The sequence below is a fragment of the Hippopotamus amphibius genome, chromosome 7 (genome assembly GCF_030028045.1).
Source record: "Hippopotamus amphibius kiboko isolate mHipAmp2 chromosome 7, mHipAmp2.hap2, whole genome shotgun sequence".
Lineage (NCBI taxonomy): Eukaryota > Metazoa > Chordata > Mammalia > Artiodactyla > Hippopotamidae > Hippopotamus > Hippopotamus amphibius.
In genome coordinates, this window is record NC_080192.1 from 71,278,138 (window position 1) to 71,304,054 (window position 25,917).

Genomic DNA, 25,917 nt, shown 5'->3' on the forward strand with positions numbered 1-25,917 from the left:
GAAATATTGTATGCTAACTCGTATATACGGAATATATAAAAAAAAATGGTACTGATGAACCCAGTGACAGGGCAAGAATAAGGATACAGACGCAGAGGACTGGAGAACACGAGGTTGGGGGAACGGGGGACGAAAGGGAAGCTGGGACGAAGTGAGAGAGTAGCATAGATATATATACACTAGCAACTGTGAAATAGCTAGTGGGAAATTGCTGTGTAATAGAGGGAGATCAACTCGATGATGGGTCATGCCTTAGAGGGCCAGGACAGGGAGGGTGGGGGGGAGTCGCGGGAGGGAGGGGATATGGGGATATATGTATAAATACAGCTGATTCACTTTGGCGTGCCTCAAAAGCTGGTACAAGAGTGTAAAGCAATTATATTCCAGTAAAGAGCTTAAAAAAATAGAGACTTGAAATTTTTAATAAGGCAATTTTTCCCTGTCAACTGAAAAAAAAATGCACAGCCTAAAAGTTGAGAATTATGTTTTGTTTTGGTTTGGTTTGGTTTTTTTTGACGAGGCAGTGTGGCTTGCAGGATCTTAGTTCCCCATCCAGGGATCAATCCCACGCCCCTGGCAGTGGAAGTAGGGAGTGCTAACCATTGGACGGCCAGGGAATTCCCCAAGAATTGTTTTATTTGGGACATTGCTGAGGACTTAAGCCTGGGAAGCCTGGGATACAGTCTCCCAGATAGCTCTGAGGGACTGTTGAGGAGCCAGGATAATTAGGAATTTTTGCAAAAAAAAACCTGAGTAGTCGAACATCAAAAGATAACTGCTAATTAAAGAAAAACCAGACATCACAAGTTAATGAATTTAGTGCTTTCCTGTGTATGGGAAGATGCAAGAGTCTGGGCTTAATGAAATTATTCCTTTGATGTGCACCTTCATCTAGGGCCAGTATTCTGTTTTTCTCTATCCTGAATCCTCTCAGGGGTGCACTGCCTGTGGTGGCTGCAGTAGCCAGTGGCTTGATGGCTGCAACATCCTTTGTTTACTGAAATGACAGGAGACATTCTTTGTTCGCATCCCTTAAGATTTTTTGTGTTTTGTTTTATTTTGTTTTGTTATTTTTGGCTACGCCATGCAGCTTGTGGGATCTTAGTTCCCTGACCAGAGGCTGAACCCCTGCCCTGGTAGAGAAAGTGCCAAGTACTAACCTGGACAGCCAGAGAATTCCCAAGACTTTTCTTTTTGTTTAAATCAAGCTTTCCTGAAAGGTACAAATCCAAAGTGAATAAATAAACTCTCCTTAACCACCCTCTGGGGTCTATAAGTGATTATATTTTTTGATTAAATGTAGAAGTCAAGTTCTAGCTTTTCTCTGTAAAAGCCTATATAGGGAAGTTAAGACTGGTCCTAGACTGCCTGGGATCAGATCCCTGTTCTGCTGTTTGCTAGCTGCATACAAGTTACTTTGCCTCTTTGTGCCTCAATTTCCTCTTCTGTAAGGTGGGGATAGTTTAACTGTAAGTTATCTTTGGGTTACTGGATTAAAAAGAGTTCATATGTACAAAGTTCTTCGAATATTGCCAAGCACATATGAGCAAACACTGACATTGCTCTTCCTGTGGTTAGTACTTACCTCCTTAGGCGTTTTTGTCCATGTCTGGTGACATGTGAAGGCTGTTTACCAACTTTTCAGCAAGGGTGGGGACACAGAATGAAAGACACCTGTCAGTGGAAGGGGGCGGGTTTAGACCTTTCCTGTTGAATTTGAGCAGATGTGCATGACAAGGGAAATAAAGTGAGGAGAGTGAAAAAACACCAACACGGCTTTTGTCTCCACAGCTGAAAGAGTGAAACAAGAGAATCTGAACCTCGTCTGTATTCCCACTTCCTTCCAGGTATGTCCTGCTTTCCATGCTGCGTCTTGGCAGTTGCTGCTGAGTCTTTTGGGTCCCTGAGGACGTGGGGGTGTGGCTCTGAGCTGAGCCCCAGGGTTGTTCTGGCTGAGAGCCAGGAACAAGAGAGCAGTTGATTGCCTGGGGATTGCTGCTCGGAAGCATGGTTTTTAGATGTGAATATTTTAGTATATCTTGTATTAGGCACCATGGAGTATGTAGAGATAACTACATGGTCTCCATCCTCAAGGAATATTATCTCCATTTCTAGATGAAAAAACTGAGGCTAAAGGGCATTAAGTGATGTGTTAGTAGTGCAAGTACAGTAGTATGAGTCCGTGTCTAATACTATTTCACCGTAAAATAGTAGGGGCTGGTGAAAGAAAGCAATGGAGCCACTTTTATATATAGGGGAAGATAAGGGAAGAATAGACTTCAGGAAGGGAGGGAAGAGAGGTGCCCAGATAGAGCCCCGTCCGTCACCTGCCCGTTGTGGGGAGGGTGTGTGTGTCATCTCTCGTTGGCTTTGTCGCAGGGATACTGTGAATTGGGGTTAAAGGTTGGCATTGCTGGTGATTTGTGCTCCTGTGACTGTCGACGTGGTTTTGGACAGCTAGGTCCTGAGAAACTCTGAAACCTGCAGGAAGGATGTGTCAGGTTTGTGCCCCAACCTGTCACAGTAGGGAGTGGCGGAGGGATTTCAGGTAGACAGGATAGGGAGTTAGGCCTAGTGCATGTTGTCAGAGCATCCTTGGAATTAAATCTCTCGGAGACTGACAAGCTGGGTGGGTGGGCACCCAGGGAACTGAAGACAATTCCTGCTCCAGGGTAGAAAAAGAGTGATTTTTACCTGGCCTTTCTTGCTTTTGAAATCCTGATGTTCTGAGGAGATGCTCTTAAAGTCAGAAGAGTTATGATGGGTTGCCTTGCTCTTTTGCAAAAGCTAAGTGTCTGATTTTTCCAAGTGACTTGATCATCTAGTATTTTTATTTCTTGTTTAATAAATTATTTGGTACTGGTGCTTATTTTTAGTTAAAGTTATACATACACATAGCTTGAAGAGTCAAATCGTCTTTTTATTAAAAAAAATGCTTCTTACATACTCTCTGAAAATTGATTTTCATGTGAACATCGTATTAAAGATGTATACTGTAATTTATGTATCTGTTTTTTGTTGTTAGACATGTAACTTTTTATTTACTCAAATTATATAGCTAATTGTAAATAATGCTGCACTGAACATTATTTCACATACATCATAGTTGAATTTTAACCTCATGATATATTTTATAGGATGTGGCTTTGATGGATCAAGAAATACAGTTATTAGTGCTTACCTAAGTATGTTGCTAAGTTTCTTTCCAAGGATATATCAATTTGTTTTCAGAAACAGCCTATGAGACTGCTTTTGACATTGCATCCTTTAAAAAATAAAACACTGATACTATCTTAGGAAAATTTCCAATTTAATACCTATTACTTTTATTTTTACTTCTGCCTATTTTATAAAATTTACAATTATATATAATACATATTATAACTTATTTTCTATACTTATAAGATTTGAGAACAATACATTTGACTTCTTATGTAAGTTGAAATATTTAGCATCTTTTCTACATCCTTTCATTTATTCACTGTGTGCCAATACAATTTAGAATTATAGACCCGTGTTATTATTATATAATTATTTCATTATTGTAACATTCTTTCATATATCACTTTATCTCTTGTGATTAATTTCTTAACAATAATTATATAAATGTCTCCATATTTTAATTGCTATAAATTACCATCATAAACCTGTTCTTGAGTTCTTAAAAACAAACAAAAACAAAAAAAATGCTTCCTTCACACCCTCCCCCATTCCTGACCACCACCATTTCTTGCTCTTTAGGTGGACATATTTTTTGTTGTTTGTTTTGAGATGGACATACTTTTAAAACTGTTCTCATTGATGGGATATGTGTTCCAAAGTCTGAAAACTACATGCTTTTCTTGCTATTAATTTTTTTTTTCAACTTTAGGTAATAATTATTACCTAAAGTAATTCATTCTACACTGAATGGGTGAAGGGAAGATGAGCATTTGGCTCTTCCCTCTTTGCTCTCCCAGGTTACACACCCTTCTCCCAGTCTTCAGTACAGTCATATTTTGGTGATGTCTTACTCAGTGATTACAGAATTGCGATGTCCAAACTGCAGCTGAACTGTGCAGTGTGCTATGATTACGCTTCCTGACTCGCCCATTATTTTGTTTTCCCGAAAGTTAAGTAAATGATGCCTTTGTTTTTTCCATTTGCTTGGTTGTCTACATACTCCTGACTAATTCAACCCCAAACTCTTACCTGGATGGAAAATCTCACCTCATTCTGGCCCAGTGGCTATTCCACTCCATCAGTTTCATCTTCTTAGCCGAGGCTCTGGTTGGTAGCAGCTGCACTTGACTGTTGTCTTGGGGTCTGCCTTTTGCGGTCAGTAACTTTTCTTTTCTCTCTCCTCTTTTGGATTATCCTGTTCCTTGGTCCTGTTGCTCCTCATTACTCCCCCATACCTTTTGGTTTTGTTTCCTTCAGTTTTGGTGAAACACGTCCTTTAGGTAGCTACCCAAGTGCATGGGATGCAAACTAGTCGGCACTCTGGATGTTGAAAAAACGTCTTTATTCCAGCCTCTCTGGACATCAGTTAATTGGGTATAGAATTCTATGCTAAATCATTTCTTAGTTCTCTGTCATGTCTGTTGTGTCTTCTGGCTGGCTGGCTGACTGGCTTCCTTCCTTTATCCATCTGTCCGTCCCTCCCTCCCTCTTTCTCTCTCTCTTTCTCTTCCTTCCTTCCACCAGGGAGTTTCCTTTTCTGGCTTTCAATTTACTGTTGAAGAGCTTGATGCCATTCTGATTCTTTTAAATTTTTATTTCTTTATTGGCTGCATTGGGTCTTCGTTGCTCTGCGGGCTTTCTCTAGTTGCAGAGAGCGGGGGCTCCTCGTCGTTGCGGTGCGTGGGCTTCTTGTTGTGTTGGCTTCTCTTGTTGTGGAGCACAGGTTCTAGGTGCATGGGCTTCAGTAGTTGTGGCTCGCAGGCTTTAGAGCTCAGGCTCAGTAGTTATGGCGCACAGGCTTAGTTGCTCCGTGACATGTGGGATTTTCCAGGACCAGGGATTGAACCCGTGTCCCCTGCATTGGCAGGAGGATTCTTAACCACTGCGCCACCAGGGAAGCCCCCATTCTGATTTTTTTTTTTTTTTTTTGAGATACAGTTTACAATAAACTGCATATATTTAGAGTGTACAATTTGGTATCCCAATCTCCCACTTCATTCCCCCCCAACCCTCCCCACTTTCCCCACTTGGTGTCCATGTGTTTGTTCTCTACATCTGTGTCTCTATTTCCGCCTTGCAAACCAGTTGATTTGTACCATTTTTCTATAGTCCGCATATATGTGTTAATATACAATATTTGTTTTTCTCTTTCTGACTCACTTCACTCTGTATGACAGTCTCCAAGTCCATCCATGTCTCTAGAAATGTCCCAGTTTCCTTGCTTTTTACAGCTGAGTAATATTCCATTGGATATATGTACCACATCTTTTTTATCCATTCATCTGTTGATGGACATTTAGGTTGCTTCCATGTCCTGGCTATTGTAAATAGTGCTGCAATGAACATTGGAGTGCATGTGTCTTTTTGAATTATGGTGTTCTCTGGGTATATGCCCAGGAGTGGGATTGCTGGGTCATATGGTAGTTCTATTTTTAGTTTTGCAAGGAACCTCCATACTGTTCTCCACAGTGGCTGTATCAATTTACATTCCCACCAACAGTGCAAGAGGGCTCCCTTTTCTCCACACCCTCTCCAGCATTTACTGTTTGTAGATTTTCTGATGATGCCCATTCTAACCAGTGTGAGGTGGTACCTCGTAGTTTTGATTTGCATTTCTCTAATAATGAGTGATGTTGAGCAGCTTTTCATGTGCCTCTTGGCTGTCCGTATGTCGTCTTTGGAGAAATAAATGCCTATTTAGGTCTTCTGCCCATTTTTTGATTGGGTTGTTTGTTTTTTTGATATTGAGGTGGATGAACTGTTTATATATTTTGGAGATTAGTCCTTTGTCTGTTGATTCGTTTGCAAATATTTTTTCTCATTCTGAGGGTTGTCTTTTCGTCTTGCTTATAGTTTCCTTTGCTGTGCAAAAGCTTTGAAGTTTCATTAGGTCCCACTTATTTATTGGTTTTATTTCCATTACTCTAGGGGGTGGATCAAAAAAGATCTTGCTGTTATTTACATCAAAGAGTGTTCTTCCTATGTTTTCCTCTAGCAGTTTTATAGTGTCTGCCCTTACATTTATGTCTTTAATCCATTTGGAGTTTATTTTTGTGTATGGTGTTAGGGCGTGTTCTAATCTCATTCTTTTACACGTAGCTGTCCAGTTTTCCCAGCACCACTTATTGAAGAGGCTGCCTTTCCTCCATTGTATATCCTTGCCTCCTTTGTCATAGATTAGTTGACCGTAGTTTATCTCTGGGCTTTCTGTTCTGTTCCATTGATCTATATTTCTGTTTTTGTGCCACCACCATATTGTCTTGATCACTGTAGCCTTGTAGTATAGCCTGAAGTCAGGAAGCCTGATTCCACTGACTCCGTCTTTCCTTCTCAAGATTGTTTTGGATATTCGGGGTCTTTTGCGTTTCCACACAAAGCGTAAAATTTCTTGTTCTAGTTCTGTGAAAAATGCCATTGGTGATTTGATGGGGATTGCATTGAATCTGTAAATTGCTTTGGGTAGTATAGTCATTTTCACAATGTTGATTCTTCCAATCCAAGAACATGGTATGTCCCTCCATCTGTTTGTATCGTCTTTGATTTCTTTCATTAGTGTCTTATAGTTATCTGAGTACAGGTCTTTCACCTCCTTGATTAGGTTTATTCCTAGGTATTTTATTCTTTTTGTTGCAATGGTGAATGGGATTGTTTCCTTAATTTCTCTTTCTGATCTTTCATTGTTGGTGTCTAGAAATGCAAGAGATTTCTGGGTGTTAATTTTGTATCCTGCAACTTTACCAAATTCATTGATTAGCTCAAGTAGTTTTCTGGTGGCATCTTTAGGATTTTCTATGTATAGTATCATGTCATCTGCAAACAGTGACAGTTTTACTTCTTCTTTTCCAATTTGGATTCCTTTTATTTCCTTTTCTTCTCTGATTGCTGTGGCAAGGACTTCCAAAACTATGTTGAATAGTAGTGGTGAGAGTGGACATCCTTGTCTTGTTCCTGATCTTAGAGGGAATGCTTCCAGTTGTTCACCATTGAGAATGATGTTTGTTGTGAGTTTGTCGTATATGGCCTTTATTATGTTGAGGTAGATTCCCTCTATGCCCACCTTCTGGAGAGTTTTTATCCTAAATGGGTGTTGAATTTTGTCAAAAGCTTTTTCTGCATCTATTGAGATGATCATGTGGTTTTTATCCTTCAGTTTGTTAATGTGGTGTATCACATTGATTGATTTGTGTATATTGAAGAATCCTTGCATTCCAGGGATAAACCCCACTTGATCATGGTGTGTGATCCTTTTAATGTGTTGTTGGATTCTGTTGGCTAGTATTTTGTTGAGGATTTTTGCATCTAAATTCATCAGTGATATTGGTCTGTAGTTTTCTTTTTTTGTAGTATCTTTGTCCCCATTCTGATTCTTGATTCTTTGTATGAGACCTATTTTTCATTCTCTCTGAACTCTTACACCCTTATTTATCTTTTCTTTGTCTCCAGTGTTGTGAAATTTCACCATGCTGTGTCTTGGTGTGGGTTTATTTCTGTCTACTATGCTGGGTGCTTGCTGGGACATGTCGTTCTACAGATTCACACTCTTAATTTTGGGGTTTTTCCCCCCCCTATTATTCCTTTGATTTTCTTTTCTCTATCTTCTCTGGTCTTTTTAGTACCCTTGTTATGTCCTTGGTGCTTGTGGCCTGTTTTGTCCTTTTTGTTTTTTCAGCTTTATCTATTTCTAACCCTTCTATTGAACTTTCTTTGCTCTTGTATGTTTAATTTCAAATAACAACTCTTTTTTGTTGTTCTCTGAAAAGTTTTTTTCTGTTTTGCTTTTGTTTTATGGGTTCACTTTTTTCAGTTTCTTCTCTTAGCTCCCTGAGGATATTAATACCTTTGTGTTTGTTTTAAGATTTCTTCTTACATATATTTCCTCAGTTTTTTTTTTTAAAGTTTGTTGGAGGTATAATTTACATACAGTAAAATTTACCCTTTTTAGTATATAATTCTGAGTTTTGACTGACATAGTCATGTAACAACCAACACAGTCAAATATTGTTAGAATGCTTTGGTATTTTTTTTCCCCCATTCTGACATCTTCCATTCTGGCATTCCTTAGCTGTCTGCTCATTTTGAAGACTAGTGAACTAAGAAGCTGATTGGAAAACCACCTCTCAGGGCGGGGGTGGTCTTTACTGTTGGCTTGGCTGCCAAGCCCTTATCTTGGGGAATTCCTGGTGTCAGATTTTTTTTCTTTCTTCTGGCTGATCAGGCTCCCCAGAGAAGGCTGCCCAGTGCCCTTTCAGGAGGGGTATGCATGGCTGCCTGTGTCCCGGGAACTAGGTAGGGGAAGAGGGCTAGAAGACATCTGTCATTATTCGGGACATAAACTTGCTCCTGATTCCCCCGTTTTCAGTGTAGTACTGTAGTAGGTGGGAAAAAAGGGCCTGCCACATTTTGCAGTACTTCTTTGACCCTGGGCCCGATTATGTGACTTGTTTTGCCATTGGGATGTAACCAAATGGCAGGCCATCAGTGGCTTGAAAAGTGCTTTTGCTGTAGGGCTTGGCCCTTTTGCTGCTGAAACTGTTCTGCTGCCATGTGAACAGGCCTCGGCTACTCTTCTGGAGGATGAGAGGCTCTTTTAAGCCTCTAAGTCTTGGGGTAGCTGCTACATAGCAAAAGCCCGCTGATGGAGTACCCCATCTTCGGCTGTGCCTGGCAGCTCAGTCCCGAGACCTGCTGTCTGACCTCCAGAGAATAAACCTGCTGCTTTGGGAGAAGAGAAGAAAGATGAGGCGCTATAACCAGCCTTCCCTTTTTCACTTCTGCCGTTGTGTCTGCTTTCTGTAGTTCACAGTGCCGCTGAGTCCTTGAACCTTTTGGGAGGTTCTGTGCTATTTGGTTGGTTGCGTCTTAGCTTTTTCCGGGACTGGCTTGGATTTCTCTTTCCCATTTCTGCCATTACCATTGTCCGTCAGTGGTCTGGCTTTAAAAGTTGATTGCTGTTTTACCCTCTCTTTGGTTTATGCCATTAAGAAAAATTCCTTTATTGTATTACAGATTTAGAGAAGTTTTGGGAAAGAGCTGAGCTAAATACAGGGGTTCAAGTTGCTGTCTTTTATTGGAAGTTTGACCTGTGTTTTTAAGATAGCATCCTCCCAGCCCACCTGCGTGTTATGGTGGTAAAGGACAATGATGGACCCAGACTGGAAAATGCCAGCCAGTGCCAGCTGATCAGGTAGAGGAGTCATTCACAGTTCACAGGACTTTTAAAAATTCACTTATTCAGAGTTAATGTTTTGGTTTTTTTTTCCACCTCAGACCCAAACTTATTTTGTGTTTAGTCAGCTGCAATATCCTGAAATGATTGAGAGGAAATCAAAATATTTCATGTTCTACCTTTGAAACAAATAAACCCATAGGGATCTAAAGGAATTTTGTAGATTTTCCCTTAAAGTTGAAAGCTTTTGGGGGAGAAAAATAAAAAAAAGGATTTAAAAGCCAGATCTGGTCTAAGCAAAAAAAGTGTTTGTTCATGCTGGCCTTCAGTCCACCCCTATTAGGTGATAGAAGGGAAAATGCAAAGTTTTCAGGTTTAATTGTGAAACTGATGGAAAACAGGACTGCTAGCCTGCCACATGCCACTGTCCTTGATCACATGAGGCGTTTGGGGGCACCAGCTGTGGGATTGCAGTGAGAAGGCCTTGCTTCCTGTCTTTTTTTCGAAAGTACAAGCTAATCATTAGCTTTCCTGCTCCCTGCACTTTCAGAGCTGGAAGAGGCAGGCTGGGGTGTTTGTTCTCCACCATCAGGAGCACCTTAGCTTGTGAGCCTGGAGTGTCTGGTGTCCAGCAGGTACTGACGCCTGTGGCTGTGTTAGTACTGGCTGAGCCAGTGACGCGTAACATCCCCACAGGGGGCTGTGGTGTTGAATTCAGCGCATCCGGTTCCCAGAGCTGCAGCAACAAGGAACCACAAATTGAGTGGCTTAAAAACCAGAAACTTATCGTCTCTCAGTTCTGGAGGCTAGCTGTTGGGTCCTTTAGAGGCCACGAATGAGAATCTGTTCTGTCTTCTAGCTTCTGGTGGTTTGCTTGCAATCTTTGGGTTGCTTGGCTTGTAGGTGCATATCCTTGCTCACTGCCTTCATGTTCACGTGGCCTTCTCCTTGTGTGCCTCTGTGTGTACAAATTGTCCTTCTAAGGACACTAGTCCTGTTGGATTAGGGCTCACCCTCATGACTTCATTCTGACTTGATTACCTCTGTAAAGGCTCAATCTCAAAATAAAGTCACAGTCAGAGTTACTAGGAGTTAGGACTTCAACATACCTTTTTTAGGGGAACACTGTACACATAACACTCAGGGAGGATGAAGCTCATGCCACCTGTGTGATGACTTCTCTCTGTGTGCAGGGCCATTCACAGGGGTCTTGTGGGGAGTCCAGTCAAAGACAGGGAGAAGGACCTGCTGATGGAAGCAGCACTTAAGGGTCCCACCCCAGTGGGATCCTTGAGGTCATTGTACAGGGTCCTCCACATTGTTAAGGGGCGTACAGACTATTTAAAGGGAGAACAGATCCTGTCCTTATGTTACTGCTTATTGTCTGGGAAGATAAGAGTCCTAGGCTTGTAGGTTGGAGTGGGGCAGGGGGATCCCAGCCAGCTGCCCAGCCCCATAATGTAGATAAAACTTATCTACTGGGCGCCTTTCATGTGCAGACTCTGGACAGGTATTGAGACAGGCAGCTGGTGGTGATGGTGAAGGGCAGATTTCAGTCGGCTAGTGATCACATCTTTTTAAAGGGGTGTGAGGCTCCTTGTGCATGGAGTGGGGGTGTGGGTGTGGTTCAGCATTGCCAGTGCCCAGTGTGGTGCCTGGCTCTTAGTAGGCACTCTGCTTGTTGGATGAATAAATGCTACATTTATGTGTGCTATTTATTTATTTATGTTTATCAGCTGCGTTGGGTCTTCGTTGCTGCACACGGGCATTCTGTAGTTACAGTGAGTGGGGGCTACTCGTTGTTGCGGTGCATGGGCTTCTCAGTGTGGTGGCTTCTCTTGTTGCGGAGCACGGGCCCTAGGCGTGCAGGCTTCAGTAGTTGCAGAGCATGGGCTCATTAGTTGTGGCTCGTGGGCTCTAGAGCGCAGACTCAGTAGCTGTGGCTCATGGTCTTAGTTGCTTTGTGGCATGTGAGATCTTCCTGGACCAGGGATCGAACCCATGTCCCCTGCATTGGCAGGCGGATTATTAACCACTGTGCTATCAGGGAAGCCCTATGTGTGTCATTTTTTACAAATATGTGGTAGAGAGGAAGTAGAGATAATGTGCCTTTTAGAGGAAGGAGAGCCCACTCCTTGCACAGGGGAGTGGGGGCTTCCTGGAAGCAGGGCATGAGGGGCTAGAGTTTGGGAGGAGGCAGGGCATTTCAGGTAGAGGAGGGAATGCCACAGAACTCCTTTATTAATAGCATAATATTATGTAAGATGACTTCATTTCCATTTTTAAGCAAGGGCTGTCTCTCCTTTCCTTTTTCTTCTACATTCTCTTCATTTGCATCTTCTAATTTCCTTCCTAGTCCCTAGAGAGGGCAGGAGAACAAGAGACTGTATTTCTGGTCCTCTGCTCTGTCCCTAACTTAGTACTGTGACCTCTCTGGACATCCATTTCTTTCTTAAAACAGGAGTTTGCACTAGGTAACTCCTTCTAGACCGAACTCAAAATAATTAGTTATTTACTCAACCATTGGCTCGAGCGATCCTAACTGCTGTAGGGTGAAAAGTGTGTGTGAAATGTGCTCTCTCATACTCTGATTACAATCTAGATGGACAAACAGGACATCCCCATGAAACAGTAACACTGGCAAGTGGTGCAGTCAGTCTTTAAACTTAAATGTTAAATTAAAATGATATACTGTATTTAGACAGGATTTTTTCCTATAGGAATCATGATAGAACAGTTTCTTGACACCCGGTTTTCATGTAATATGTTTGAATGCAGTTTATTTTAGTATTGTTTCTAAAGTAGTATATAAAAGTAACAGGAACCGTAGTATATGACAGTTTTATTTGCATGATGGAATATCACAGTGAACTTTATGCAGTTCATATCATTATTCTAAATACCATCGATGTTAGATATTTGTTGCTGGAACAACTGACCCCCAAATTTAGCAGCTTAAAACAATAAACATTAATTAGCTCATCGTTTCCAAGGGTGAGGAATCGGGAGTGGTTCAGCTGGGTGGTTCTGGCCTCCGCTCTCTGTGAGGTTGCAGTTAAGCTATTGGGCTGTAGGTGCCTCAGCTGTGCTTGGAAGATCTGCTTCCAGGCTCGTCACGTGGGTGTTGTGTGGGTCTTAATTCTTCACAGGCTGTTGGGTAGGGGCTTGTCCCCAGGGCTGTCTGTGTCTTCAGCACTTGGCAGCTGGTTTCCCCCAGTGTGTGTGGTAAGGGGGTGGGGGGAGGAGGGAGGAAGGGAAGGATCTTGTTGGAGTATTCCTCCCCCCACCTTCTTTGTAAACCAGTCTGAGAAGTGTCTTGCCATCACCTCTGCTGGTAACAGAACAATCTTGGGACGTTGTGGGCAGGGATTTCCCAAAGGCATGAATACTAAGAGGTGTGGGGGTCTTTGGGGGTTCATCTTACAGACGTTGCAAATGTTTTTATAGCTTCATGGTCTGCAATTAGTATAGTTTCTCCAGTGTTACATTTGGAGAAACCTAGGAACTGAGAAATAATCCAGCAATACCATTTTTATTGTTGTTTTCTCCCTTCATTATATATTTCTCTTTAATGGGTTTTTTCTTTTGAACTTTTTTCAGTCAGGATCCAGATAGGCTCCATGTATTGCAAATTGCAGGGTCTTTGTGTTTTATTATTAGAGTCTTAGGATTTTGGATTTGAAGATTGACATTGGTTGCTGTCCATCCATATCTTTTCATGGATGAGAAAACTTGCCAGGGGTCATGTGGCTGGTTCATTTAAGATTAGAATTGAGACCTTCTGATCCTTCATCTCAGGTGCTTTCGACTTTAAGCAGAAAATATTTGCAAGACATGGCTTTTGAAAAGAAGTTTTCCATCCTTTAGTTCCTCTGCGTATTGTAGGCAATGGTATGAACACAATCCTTGTCACTTGAACCTGAGTGGTCAGCCTAGAAGGTTCCCAGTGCTTTTATTCCCTTACCAAATTGTGCCCCAGGCCCTGTGGTGGTGGTAACTCTCCCCTTCAGTCAGCCTGTTTGAAAGGCACATCCCTAGAGTCAGTGCTGCTGATTTTCCCACAGACACCCTAAATCTTTCTGTCTGGTGCTCCCGAGGTTCTGCCTTTACACTCTCTCCTGAGTGTATGTGTTCTTTTGCTTATTTGTATTCAACAGTGTAGCCTGGAAATCACTGTGTGTCAGTTTATGGTGATCTTCGTCCGTTTTTTCTCAAACTGTTAGATTATTTTAAAAACTTTCTAATATTTTGTAGATTTGGCTCTTAGTTTAGGAAATTTAAAAAATACGTTAGTTCTGCCTTATCCATGGGGAATACATTCCAAGACCCCCAGTGGATGCCTGAAACCACAGAGAGTACTGGAACCCTATATGCACTATGGTTTTTCCTATACGTCCATGTCTACGATAAAGTTTAATTGATAAATTAGGCACAGTGAGAGGTTAACAACTGATAATAGCATAGGACAATTATAACGACACACTGTAATTAAAGTTATATGAATATATTCTTTTCTCTCAAAATGTCCTATTGTGCAAATTTAATGCCTTTTCCATTTTAACTGGGCACTTATCATGCACTGTAGTCTTGTTCACTTTTGCAGTTTGAGATGCAACAGCAAAATTACCACGAATTTCTTTTTCCTTCTTTACAATTTCATAGATGGAAAATTTTTTCTTATTATTGATCTTAGCAGCCTTAGTGTTTACCTTTCTTTTTCTTAACTGACTAAATCGAGAACTTTCACTTTTTCCCTTAAAGCAAGCACTTAGGGCTTGCCTTTTGCATATCTGAGTTGCCACCATCACTGTTGCGCTTTGGGGCCACAACCTTGGAGATATTGCAGGTTCAGTTCCCTTCCACCGTGGTAAAGTGAGTATGATGTAAAGCGAGTCACATGAATTTTTTGGTTTCCTAGTGCATATATGGAACTTATACTTACACTGCAACGTAGTCTAGTAAATGTGCAATAGCATTATGTCTAAAAAAGCAATGTACATACCTTAATTAAAAAACACTTTATTGCTAAAAAATACCAGAACACTTATAGTAGTAACATGGAAGATGGCTGATCACAGGTCACAGTAACAAATATAATAACAATAATGGAAAAGTTTCAAATATTGCTAGAATTACCAAAATGTGACACAGAGACAGGAAGTGAGCAAATGCTGTTGGAGAAATTGCACCCTTAGACCCCCTGGAGGCAAGGTTGCCACAACCTTCAACTTGTAACAAGTGCAGTATCTGCAAAGCACAGTGCACTGAAGCAGCATAAAGCGAGGTATGCCTGTATTAAATAAAGTAAGGATTGCTTGGACACAAGCACTGTGATACTCCAGCAGTCAGTCTGATGACTGGGATGGCTGTTGAGTGACAATTAGGCAGAGTACACTGGGGAAAAGGGATGATTCACATCCTGGGCTGGATGGAGTAGATTATGAGAGATTTCATCATGCTACTCAAAATGGTGTGCAGTTTAAAACTTGCGAATTGTTTGTTTCTGGAATGTTCTATGTAATATTTTTGGATTGAGGTTGCCCGTGGGTAACCGAAACCGTGGAAAGCGAAACTGAATGGGGAGCAGGGGAGAAGCTACTGTCCTGTATTACCAGAGGCTTTAGGAGGTTATGACGTTATCTTAAGTAACAGGTCACTGAGGAGGAACTCTCCGCTTAGCACTGGAGCAGAGTGTTCCCTATGTGCTGTTTGCCTTCTTCCAGCTTCTGGGATGAATTGACTTTTGCCATTCATGGAGCTAGACTCCTCCCTTGTGGCGGGCCAGTTTAGATTTGAGAGGGAGCCTTGGTGGGACTCAGTGTCTGACAAATAGATCCAAGAGGCTTCTGAGTTGGTAGTTTTGTTTTTTGATTTTTAATTTTTATGTTTAACAGTAGTAATTAAACCTATATTTTGTGATTGAAAAAAAAAAAAGAGGCTTCTGAGGATCCTTGCTGTCACTCAGAGCTAATGATTGCGGATATTTTTCCTGTCCTCCGCAGGCCCGTCAGCTCATCCTGCAGTACGGCTTAACTCTCAGCGACCTGGACCGACACCCGGAGGTAAGTAGAGAGAGGCTGCTGGGTTTTCTGTTTTCCTTTTTCTTTTTAAATAGCTCTCACTTGTTCATGAACTCTGGATATATTGTTGAATCTAGGAGAAAAGTCAGTTGGTTAGTTAGAAACTAGCTTTTCTCCTAGGACTTTGAATATTAATCCTGGCTGAGATCAGAAGAGGATATGTTGTTAATTTCCAGGACATTCCCTGTGGTCTAATTGAGAGGACTCGGGGACCCAGGGCTTCCTGCAGCCCTCACACAGATGTTTAAGAGCAGGCTGGCCCTTGGAACTTATCTCCAAGTGGAGATAAGGAGCATCATCTGAGGCAGTCGTGGGCCTTTGAAAACAGATTAAAACGAGCTGAAGTTTTGTGGTGAGGACGATTAAACACACAGGCAATCCAGAGGAGACTAAAGTTGAGGAGAGTGAGGAGTGTGCTCACAGCTGGCATTTGCTGAGCCCTGACTGTGTACCAGTTTTTATGCCAAGGGCTGGGCCTGTATTAAACCACAGTCATCCCTCAGTATCTGCAGGGGATTGGTTCCAGGACCCATTGTGAATACTGAAATCTGCAGATGCTCAAGTCCTGTACTCGGCCCTCTGTATCTGCGGTTTCGCATCTGTGGATTCAGCCAGCCTTGGGTCATGTAGTACTGTAGTACGTATTCAGTGGAAAAAAATCTGTGGATAAGGTGACCTGTATATTTCCAACCCATGTTGTTGAAGGGTTAACTGTATTTAAGCTCCACAAGCTCCAGTAGTCTTGAGGGTGGGTATCATTATTATCTCACTGTACAGATGTGAGAAAGGCACAGAGGGGGCAAGGCGTTTGCCTGAGGCCGTGCTGTTTGTAAGTGGCAGAGCCTGAAAATGAATTCAGGTGCTTCTGGCTCTAGAGGATGCTGCTTAGAAGGGTTTTGTGGGAAGAGGTAAAGCTTGCAGCAGAGTTGTGAAGGCTAGATGGCAAGGGCATGGGAGCACATTCCAGGGAGGGTAGATGGGAACCATGGGAGCGGTTCCAGGCAGGCATGTGGGGAAGTGTGGGCGGTATCCAGACTGGCTGGGGTGTCTAGGACCCAGTGATGGAATGGCTTTGTGCACAGTGCGGGGAGGGAGAGAGTGCAAGGCTAGATTAGAAGAGTGAGATGGGATTACGGCAGCTCGAAAACAGACTTGATGGTGGTCTACTAACCTACAGTGTCATGGTACGTGTGGGCCACAGAGGGGTCATGGGAAGGGCTTGTTGGGAGATTTCTGTGGGTTGAGCCAGGGCACAGGCTGAATCAGCTGTTAAGCGCTGTGGGCAGAGTGGTTTGGGCTGAAGGTGGGCATGGGACCCAGACAGAAAAGGTTACCACCTTCCAGGCCCCAAAGAGCTGTGGTGGTGCAGCCGGACCCCGGGATTAGTGCAGGGTAGGGAGGAGCATCTCGGGCTGTACCTTCATCCTTGTAAAAGGATGGAAGCGAGGGTGCAGCGCTGAAGCTTTGTAGGCTCTGTGCCAAGCAACTTCTAACTGCAGTGGGAACTGAATTTGCAACCTGAGGTTTTACACTGCTGTTTTAAAAAACCATACTTGAGGGTCCCTCATGGTCTATGCAGAGTGCCAGGAGTGATGAGATGTACATAGCTTCCTTGATTTCAAGTTTTGAAACAGGAACCTATTTCCCCTTGCCTGCATTTGGGACTGGTGGTAGAGCTTCCTAATAGAGGGGGTGGGCAAGCCCAGACAGGTGCTTTGGTGCGGTCATAGTAGTGGGGGTACCTCAGATAGTTTCCAATTCTGGATCACATCAGATGTGTGTCCGCACACCTGCGTTTTTGCCACATTAGTATGGAGACTTCGGAATCAGTGTTTCTCAGCCTTTTTTCCATTATTGCCCACCCCCAGTGAAGTTTTAATCCCACAGATATACTGTATATCTCCTTCTGTGCTTGGAGGTGAAGTGCGTTGAGATGGCATGCTCTCAGTAATTCCAGCTCGTCCAGAGAGAAGCCCATCAGTGGGCAAAGGGAGTGTAAAGTGGATGAGAGCTGGACCCATGTGTGGTTCCCGTATTTGTTTCCTGGTGACCCTAGTGGAATAGCTTAACCTCTTAGAGCCTCAGTTTCCTGACTGTTTACATAGGAAAAGCCGTGCCTGGCTAATAGGGCTGCTGGAACTTGATGTGCTGTTGCATGTTCAAGCTTAGTGGTTTTTGTGTCATTCCTCTCCCTCAACATAGATTGACCTCGCCATTGATGGTGCTGATGAAGTAGATGCTGATCTCAATCTCATCAAGGGCGGTGGGTGAGTGTTGTGGGGACTTTTTTGCAGAGTATCTGCCAGTTAATCCTTAGCAAAGTGAAGTGGAATACAGAAGAAACACATTGCCGCTGTGATGTACATGAGTTTGTCTTTCTACTCAGATGTAGATAGCATAAGGCTGTAGAGCCGGCCTGGCATATCTGGTCGTTAGTAGCAATCTGGTGACAGGAGCCCAGGCCTCTTCAGTGAAATCATTCATCTTAATGGGTTCTCTGTGTCTGCTGCCTACTGCTGATTCCACCTTTAAAAACTGTACAGGCTAAAGCAAACATACTACTGGGACTAGATTACTGGGTCTGTGAGCACCAGTGTCTTTGTTTTAAAGCTGCTCTCACCTCTCTGAGCAGTTAGTGATGTATGTATTCATTAATTTGGAAGACACTCATTGGGTTTTTTTGATTTTGGCGGCTTAGGAAGTGGTGAGTTGAAGGAGGTGAAGTGCTGGTCTCCTGGTTCTTAGAATCAGGCAGACTATGTATGGAGTGACACAAAATTTGCTTAAAATCTCACTGTACCCTCTGCACTTCATAACGCTGGCTTCCAAATTGTAGAGAGGGCAGGTTGTTCAAAGCTTCTCCTTGCTTCTCAAGTTGCAGAACCTCCCCCTCATGCCATGCTCAGATGATTTCTCCCCAGGCACAGTGCTTCCTGGCAGATGCATCTTAGATGGGATTATGCCCGTGGCCCAACTGGCTCCCAGACACAGTGTTTTCATAGTCCATTTACTGGAAGCAGCATGTCTTAGTTAGCTTGGGTTGCCCTAACACAAACCTTAGACTTGATGACTTCAACAGAAAAATTTATTTCTCATAGTTCTGGCAGCCCTGGGCTTGCAGGTGGCTGCCTTCTCAGTGTGGCCTCCTGTGGTGGAGGGAGAGAGAGTAAGAGAGCTTTCTGGTGTCTTCATAAAAGGATACCCATCCTGTCCTATCAGGGCTCCCCTTTAATGATCTGATTGAACTATAATTACTTCCTTTAGAGACCCCATCTTCCAAATATAGTCACATTGGGAGGTTAGGGCTTCAACAAATGAATTTTTGGGGGGTGGGGAGACACATATCAGTCTGTTGCACAGTAGGATGGAGTTGGGGGGGGGGGTGTTCCTTTAAGAATTGAAAATTAAATTTCTCTTTAAGTGCCAGAATTGAGTGGATTTTGGTTTCTTGTATCTGACCTTAGTTCCCCAATTCAGTTTTTGTCTTAGTTAAGACAGAATGTCTCCTGTGTTCATTTGCTGCTTCTTCCCCATTCCCCAGAGGCTGCCTGACCCAGGAGAAAATTGTGGCTGGCAATGCCAGTCGTTTCATCGTGATTGCCGATTTCAGGTATGATGTTCCGTGTTCTGAGCTGTCTACTGAGGAGGTGGATCAGACCCCGGGCCTCATTTCATACAGGAGGAAACAGGTGGAGCCTGGGGCTCTCTTACTTCCTGAGACTTAGGGCAGTGCCTTGGAGGATTATGTCCTGCTTTCGTGCTGAAGGCAGATACTGCCATTTCTTGTGTCCATTGGAAGAAGGAGGAAGCAGCTTGTCACCCTTGTTATTAGATCACATCCTTATTTATCAGTCATTTGCTCCTGGCAGGGAGCCTCAGAGGAAGCAGGTCAAGCCCCGCCCCTGGGCAGTGACTCAACACCCCTGTGCGTGACTTGTGTTGTGGACAGTCTTTGACCAGGCTCTCAGATTCTTCTTCAAGGAGTCTCGTAGAAGGCACTTGTGCTGAGCATATTAATTAAAAAAAAAAATTAAAGCTGTAAATTATTATGTTTTTCACACCTGTATAACCACAAGCCAGTCATATCCGCTTTTAACATTTTTCTCATATTTACTTCAGCTGCCTCTTTTCTTGAATGGTAAAACATGGCCAGTATGTTTATTTATTTATTATTATGATTTTTGATCTTTATTGGAGTATAATAGATTTACACTGTTGTGCCAGTTTCTGCTGTACAACAAAGTGAATCAGCTGTACTTCTGCATATATCCCCATATCCTCTCCCTCGTGAGCCTCCCTGCTGAGGGTCCCTCCACCCTCCCTATCAGCAATCCCTCTAGATCAACAGCAGTCATTGGGTTGATCTCCCTGTGTCAGGCAGTTGCTTCCCACTAGCCATCTATTTTACATTTGGTGGTATATAAATGTCAATACTACTCTTTCACTTTGTTCCAGCTTCTCCTTCCCTACCTCCCCGTGTCCTCAAGTCTGTCCTCTACATCTGTGTCTTGATTCTTCCTCTACCACTGAGTTCATCAATACCGTTTTTGTTTTTTAATTCCGTATATATGAGTTAGCATACGGTATTTGTTCTTCTCTTTCTGACTTACTCCACTCGGTATGACAGACCCTAGGTCCATCCACCTCACTACAGATAACTCAATACGTTTAAACCCAGTATGTTTGAAGCCCAGTACCATCGGCCCTGCTCGCCTCCCTCGCCCTTTCACCTCGTTACTGACCCCGCGCCTGAATTTGGTGTGTCTGTACCATTGAGCTTATTTACTCTTGTTTTACTTTCTGACTCTTTCTTTCCAGGAAAGATTCAAAGAACCTTGGGGATCAGTGGCACAAGGGAATCCCCATCGAGGTCATCCCGATGGCCTATGTCCCAGTGAGCCGGGCTGTGACCCAGAAGTTTGGGGGCGTGATTGAACTTCGAATGGCAGTCAACAAGGCAGTAAGTGGCCAGGGAGGTTTCTGAAAGGCATTCCAGGCTCTCAGGGTCGTGTCCTCCTTCCTGCTTCCTTTAGGTCTTCTGTGCCTAGACTGGGCAAGTAGCTTCCTCTATTTTTAATCAGCCTATTGGTTTATTTTTATAACACTGGTTTTACCAGTTTCCACATTCAAACTCATGTAGATAAGACTGTACTTATTGCATTGCAGGCTCTCTGTACAAATGGGCGTATTTTCTGTCCATTGGGGTCTGTATGCTCCTTAGGAGATCTGATCTTTGTACCTGAGGCCTGGATCTCTGACTAAAGGTTGCTAAAAATGGGTTTTGGGAGGCCCCGCTGGGGCAAAAAGTTATTCAGGTTTCATGATATAATTTTCTTTTTTCCTCTTCTTTCCTCATTCTGTGGCTAAATGAAGTAGAGTTTCTTGAGGGGTGGGAACCCCTCCCCAGGAAAACACTCCAGATACTTAATCCAAATGTTTCTCTTTAGCTTCCAAAGTGGGTTGCACAGAACTTTCTTTTTTCTTACACTTAAACAGAAAAGCAGTAGCAATAATCCAAAAAATAATTGTAGTTGCAGACAGAACTATATATAAAAAGTTTGGAACATACAGAGGAGAAAGCAAACTATCTGTAACTTTACTCTGATGAACTTTTATTTTGGTGTGTTTTCTTCCTGGTGTTTTTGTGACTTTTAAAAAAATCGTAGTCCTAATCATGCTGATTGCACAGAGCTCTGACTCTGGCTCCCTGTGTAGCTGAAAAGCCAAGAGGAGACTGTTGGGGTTCTCTCTCGGGGCTGGGGTTTCTCCGCACTCGAGCCCAGCACTTGCCTTCCTGGGGTTCTTAACTGGGCTCCTATCCTTCTCCAGTTTCCAGAGGAGTCCTGTTTCCTTGCCTTTGACTGTAGTGTTCTGTCAACATTTGTGGTCCCAGGGGCTTCCTAGTGCCCAAAGCTGATGCGGAATTCTGGGTTAATTAAAACTGCCCCCAGCCTGTGTGACCCCAGGACCCATCTCTGCTCCCTGTCCCTGGGTGCGACTGCCCGATCTGGGGGGAGCACTGTCTTATTTTGCATCACTGATGGTTCTTAACGTGGAACTGTGGGAATGTTGAGCCGTGCTGGTGGCCTGTTCTGTTGCTGTGGTTTATCACTCTAATAGTAGTAAGAATCGTTGAGCCCTCACTGTGGCCAGTGCTCACCCGTGTGGTTTACGCAGAAGCTGCCTGATGAGTTATGTTTCATTTTCCCTTTTTTGCTGTTGAGGAGTCTGAGGCTCACAGAGGTTAATGGCGCCTGTGGGATCTGCACTTCTGTGCCTTTAAGACACCAGTTCTGACTCCAAGTTTCTGCTTCCTAGAAAGCATGAGGTGGGAGAACTAGTTGCAGCAGGTTAACTAAGATACTTGTCTTTGGTTATCACCTGCTCTCTCCTGACCCCCCCTGCCTACCTGAATCTGCATGGCCTCTATAACTGTGGGAAGTTCTCTCCTAGGGTCCCGTGGTGACAGATAATGGGAATTTTATCCTGGACTGGAAGTTTGACCGGGTGCACAAGTGGAGTGATGTGAACACAACTATCAAAATGATCCCAGGTAACAGGAGCACGTTCACGGGGCACAGACGCCGTGCCCTGTGCAGCTGCCCCCGCCTCTGGCTGCGGGAGGCACATTAGATGTGGGTTCTGTAAGACTTGGTTGGAAAGAAGAATTTCCTTTATACCACGTTTGGAATTTCTAACTTCATGCCTTGGCTTTTCCTCCCGGGACTATTATTGTTCACCTAGCAGCTTTGTTGGTTGGCATTTCACAATCCGTTTCAGTTGGGGTAGGCCTGGAGCTGATGGGGTGTCAGTGGAGGCTTGCCTTGAGATGAACCCACCCTCTCTGCAAAGAGCCTTTCCTCCTGAAGCCAAATCTGGCCTCTGTACCCCAATACCGAGTTAAATCTCGGAGACAGAGTTTTGGGTGCAGTAGAAAAGAGTAGCTTTGATTTTGAACACACGCAGCAGTGAGCAGTAGCTTGGAGTGAGCAGTGGCTGGAAGGAAGACCTTACTTCCCTGAGTGAGAATTGAACCCATGTTGCCTGGGTGGAAACCAGGATCTTAACCACTAGACCATGGGGCCAGCGGCTAGAATCTAAGTCTCCAGTTCTTTGTCTGCCTTGAAAGGAAGAATCTGACAAGGAGACAGAAGTTATAGAAGAAAGTAAAAGTGATTATTAAAAGCAGAGAACCCGTGGAAAGGCGCTTGGGTGAACTCAGAGATTCACGAGAGTCATGCCTTTGGGAAGTTGAAATCCTTCATAAGGGGGGCAGTCTTCTGGGTCTTTGTCTTCATCTTGGCCAATCATATTGTTCTGACCCCGTGGCTAGTTTGCCTCTGGATGCTCCCCTGGGTGCGCACGCAGCCCTCAGTCAGGATGGATTTCATCGCAAAGGTGTCTGGGAGGAAGATAGCAAGACTTACTGGCTCCCCATGCCTTTTTGACCCTGTGAGGTCTTTTGCACATGTGCAATATCTCTCTTGCCCCAGGGATGGGAAATAAATGACCTCTAGATCTTTTAACAGGGTTTAGTCCCTCTCTGTCCCTGCCATAAAAGTGTCCAGTTTCTGGTTATTTACCCTATTCCTATTGTTTTCTTATATCGAAGTGCAGATCTCGAAATGTAGACAGGAGTCCGATCATAAATATGTGGCCTGGAGCCCATTTCATTTGTCTCTTGTCTCAGAAAGTGTAAACGGGGCTGGTAGTGAATGTCTGGGCTGGAGCCCATCTTTTTCTCACCCCAGGAAATGTGAACAGGAGGCCAGTTGTAAATGTCTAGCCTGGAGCCCATTCATCTCCTGCTTCAGCTTTATTGCTTTGCCAGGCAGAGGGGGCCACAGTGGGCTCATGCCCTGAAAACCGTGTGTTCTAACTTGGAGAGGGTAGTGAGAAGTTCTATAGTAATGGTTCAAAGAGGATGTGGTCAGCTCTCAGACATTCTGCTGATGGGCTGGTGGTGAGGGAAGTGCGAGTCCGCATCATCAACCTTCAGGTCCAACGGGTCTGGGGTCTGCATGCTTGTGGGCCGCGCACCATCGCTAATCGCCAACCTCTCCCACCTGGAGGGGTTTCCGTAGCTGCAAAATAGCTCAAAGAGGCTGTTGTGTGTATCCACCAGAACTTTGCCCCAAGGCTGCACTGTTGTTTCTCCCTTGTCTCCCATGCCCTCCCTTCCCTAATTAATAACTGCTTGCATCTGCCCATTGGAATTTAGGGAAGGTCATGGAGGCTGAATGAAGGCTGTTTCCTAAAATCAAAGAAATGCGGGACACAGAAAGGCTTCGTGCCCAGGAGCCCCACAGGGTCTGCTCAGTATCACTTCCAGGAGCTTGACTGCATCCTCTTTGATTTTGGCCTGTTCTCTGGGGAAGAATGACTCAGTTCACCCACCCTCAATAGATTCTGCCGCAGGCATGGTGCTGTGCCACGTGTTTCGGGGAATTCTCCCGTCCATAGAACATGGGCTTTGCATCAGGGAGAGTTGCTGTGAACCTGGGGAAAGCTGTGTGGGGCTGCCTAGAAGCTGTGCCTACAGATCAGATGGAATGTGGAGTACCAAGAATCTAGAGTGGCTTCTTCTGGAAAGTGTGGGGAGGTTCACGGAGGAGAGGTGACTTTCGACCTGGGCCTTAGTGTTGAGTGATCCAGGCGCTGCGGTGAGTGTTTAATAGTGTTTCGTTTGATCCCCCAACTTAATGAGAGAGAGGAGGCCCCAGCTCGAGGAAGCGTACGTGATTTGCTCAAGGGCTGCAGCACCAAGGTGGGAGCCTAGGTTGTCTGCTTCGGGACCCGGAACTCTTAGTCCTTCCTTCCTCAAGAGCCAGGTCGGGAGGGGTTGTGACACGGACATTTGGAGCCGTGGGGAGTCTGGGCCCTGGGTGACGGCTGGGTGGGCAGGGTTGGGGTGAGTTAAGAGTCCAAGCCAGAGGTGGTACTGGGGGCACACATGAGGGGATTAACAGAGGAGGCAGATGCGAGAGGTACCAGTCTTACGATATCGAGCGACTAAGATTCTAACTGGGAATATTTTGTGACATGAAACATTAGAACAGGCTGACGAGGCAGATGAAGTCAGCTGAGTAGATTGTAGTGGCTGCGAGTGGGCTCTGGAGCAGACAGCCTGGTTGAGGATCCCAACCCAGGCTCGCACTGTAGTATGACCTTTGTGCAGCCGGTTTCTGCACTCCAGTTTCTTCCTCTGAAAGAGGCTGCTGTGAGTACCACCTCATAGGATCGTTGGGAGGAGTAAATGCGTTAAAATGGTGCTCAGCACACGTGGAGATATTTGTTGAATGAATACATCCCTAGGAAGAAAGTATACTGTCTTCATCATTAACTAAGTATGCTAGATTAGATTCTAATTTACCCATGCTATTTGGGAATGAAATACATAAAAATACTGTTATAGGAAATGAAAAATATGTAGACATGCAGTAAAGAGCTAATTCTTCCAACCTGACTTTAGTCTACTATTTTAGTCTTCTATTGACTATCTTTTCCCAGATTTACTGTCTAAAGAAGATGAGTTGAATTATGCTTATTCCCTCACTTATCATTTTAGTGGAAGAACTAAAGAGCCAGGAAGGCAGGAGGACAAGGTCACTGTTAGTGACATAAAGGGGAGAGTTAGCCCTGGATGATCATGCTAAACCCAGGGGCCACGCGGGACGCCGCTCACCGATGCTGGCGCTGTTCCTCTGTAGGGGGCTTTCTTGCAGTGCCCACTTGGTAGCTCTGTTGCACCTGCTTAGACCTTTCTTGGCTTACTGAGACACTGAGATGTCCTTCGTGAGCCGTTTTCTCCCGCACTTTGCTCTCTACCTCAGTAAGTAGAAACTACATCCTAGAGAAGTTCAGGGTTTTATTAGGAACTTAAAGTGAAGAAAGTGAAAAAAGAGAGGCTGGATGTTAAATCATTTAGTGCAGTGCCACCAGGATCATCAGTGCAGTTTGTTCTCATTCTCTTTTCTCTTCCTCTTTGGTCTCTTAAAATACTTGCTGCTGGACCATGATCAAGGGAGAAGAACAGGGCACGTTTCCCTGTCTATCCCTGTCACACTGCCTGTGTCCCATGTACATTCATTTATGTGAGGACACGTAGAGGACAGCTGAACTGGGGTATGACAGGTTATGCCTTTGGCTGTTCCATTGTTTACACAGAGAGCAGAGAAGGGCCAAAGCTGATGGGGTTCTTTCCCCCATATTCACATTGAGCCACCTCTGCCCTTTCCACTAATTGGGGTGGGGGGTAGGAATGGGTCAGTCACTCCCAGCATCTCAGTAACCTGAAGAGAAGTTGCTCTAAAATCAGACCTTAGACTGCTGCCATGCATCTCTGCTCTTTCTTTAAAGTCTTTTCTGAACCCAGTTTGGCTTTCTTGGATCAGGTGAAAGCTGTCACCTTGCATTGTAGAATTTTTGGAAAGGATGTGTTTTTTTGTTTTTGTTTTTTTTAAATTTTGTTTTTATTGGAGTATAGTTGCTTTACAATGTTGTGTTAGT

At 44.0% G+C, this 25,917-nt stretch overlaps 1 protein-coding gene across 3 annotated transcripts in view; it reads left to right on the top strand.

Annotated features, from left to right (window-relative positions):
* Positions 1 to 25,917, top strand: part of RPIA (ribose 5-phosphate isomerase A) — a 39,618-nt gene that overhangs the window by 10,603 nt on the left and 3,098 nt on the right. For 2 of the 3 annotated variants that reach the window (XM_057741683.1, XM_057741685.1), the window contains exons 3-8: positions 1,792 to 1,847; positions 15,331 to 15,390; positions 17,611 to 17,675; positions 18,950 to 19,018; positions 20,227 to 20,368; positions 21,862 to 21,961. In XM_057741683.1, the coding sequence (XP_057597666.1) occupies positions 1,792 to 1,847; positions 15,331 to 15,390; positions 17,611 to 17,675; positions 18,950 to 19,018; positions 20,227 to 20,368; positions 21,862 to 21,961 (492 nt within the window). The remainder of the gene's footprint in view (positions 1 to 1,791; positions 1,848 to 15,330; positions 15,391 to 17,610; positions 17,676 to 18,949; positions 19,019 to 20,226; positions 20,369 to 21,861; positions 21,962 to 25,917) is intronic. The other variant, XM_057741684.1, reaches the window with a different exon arrangement.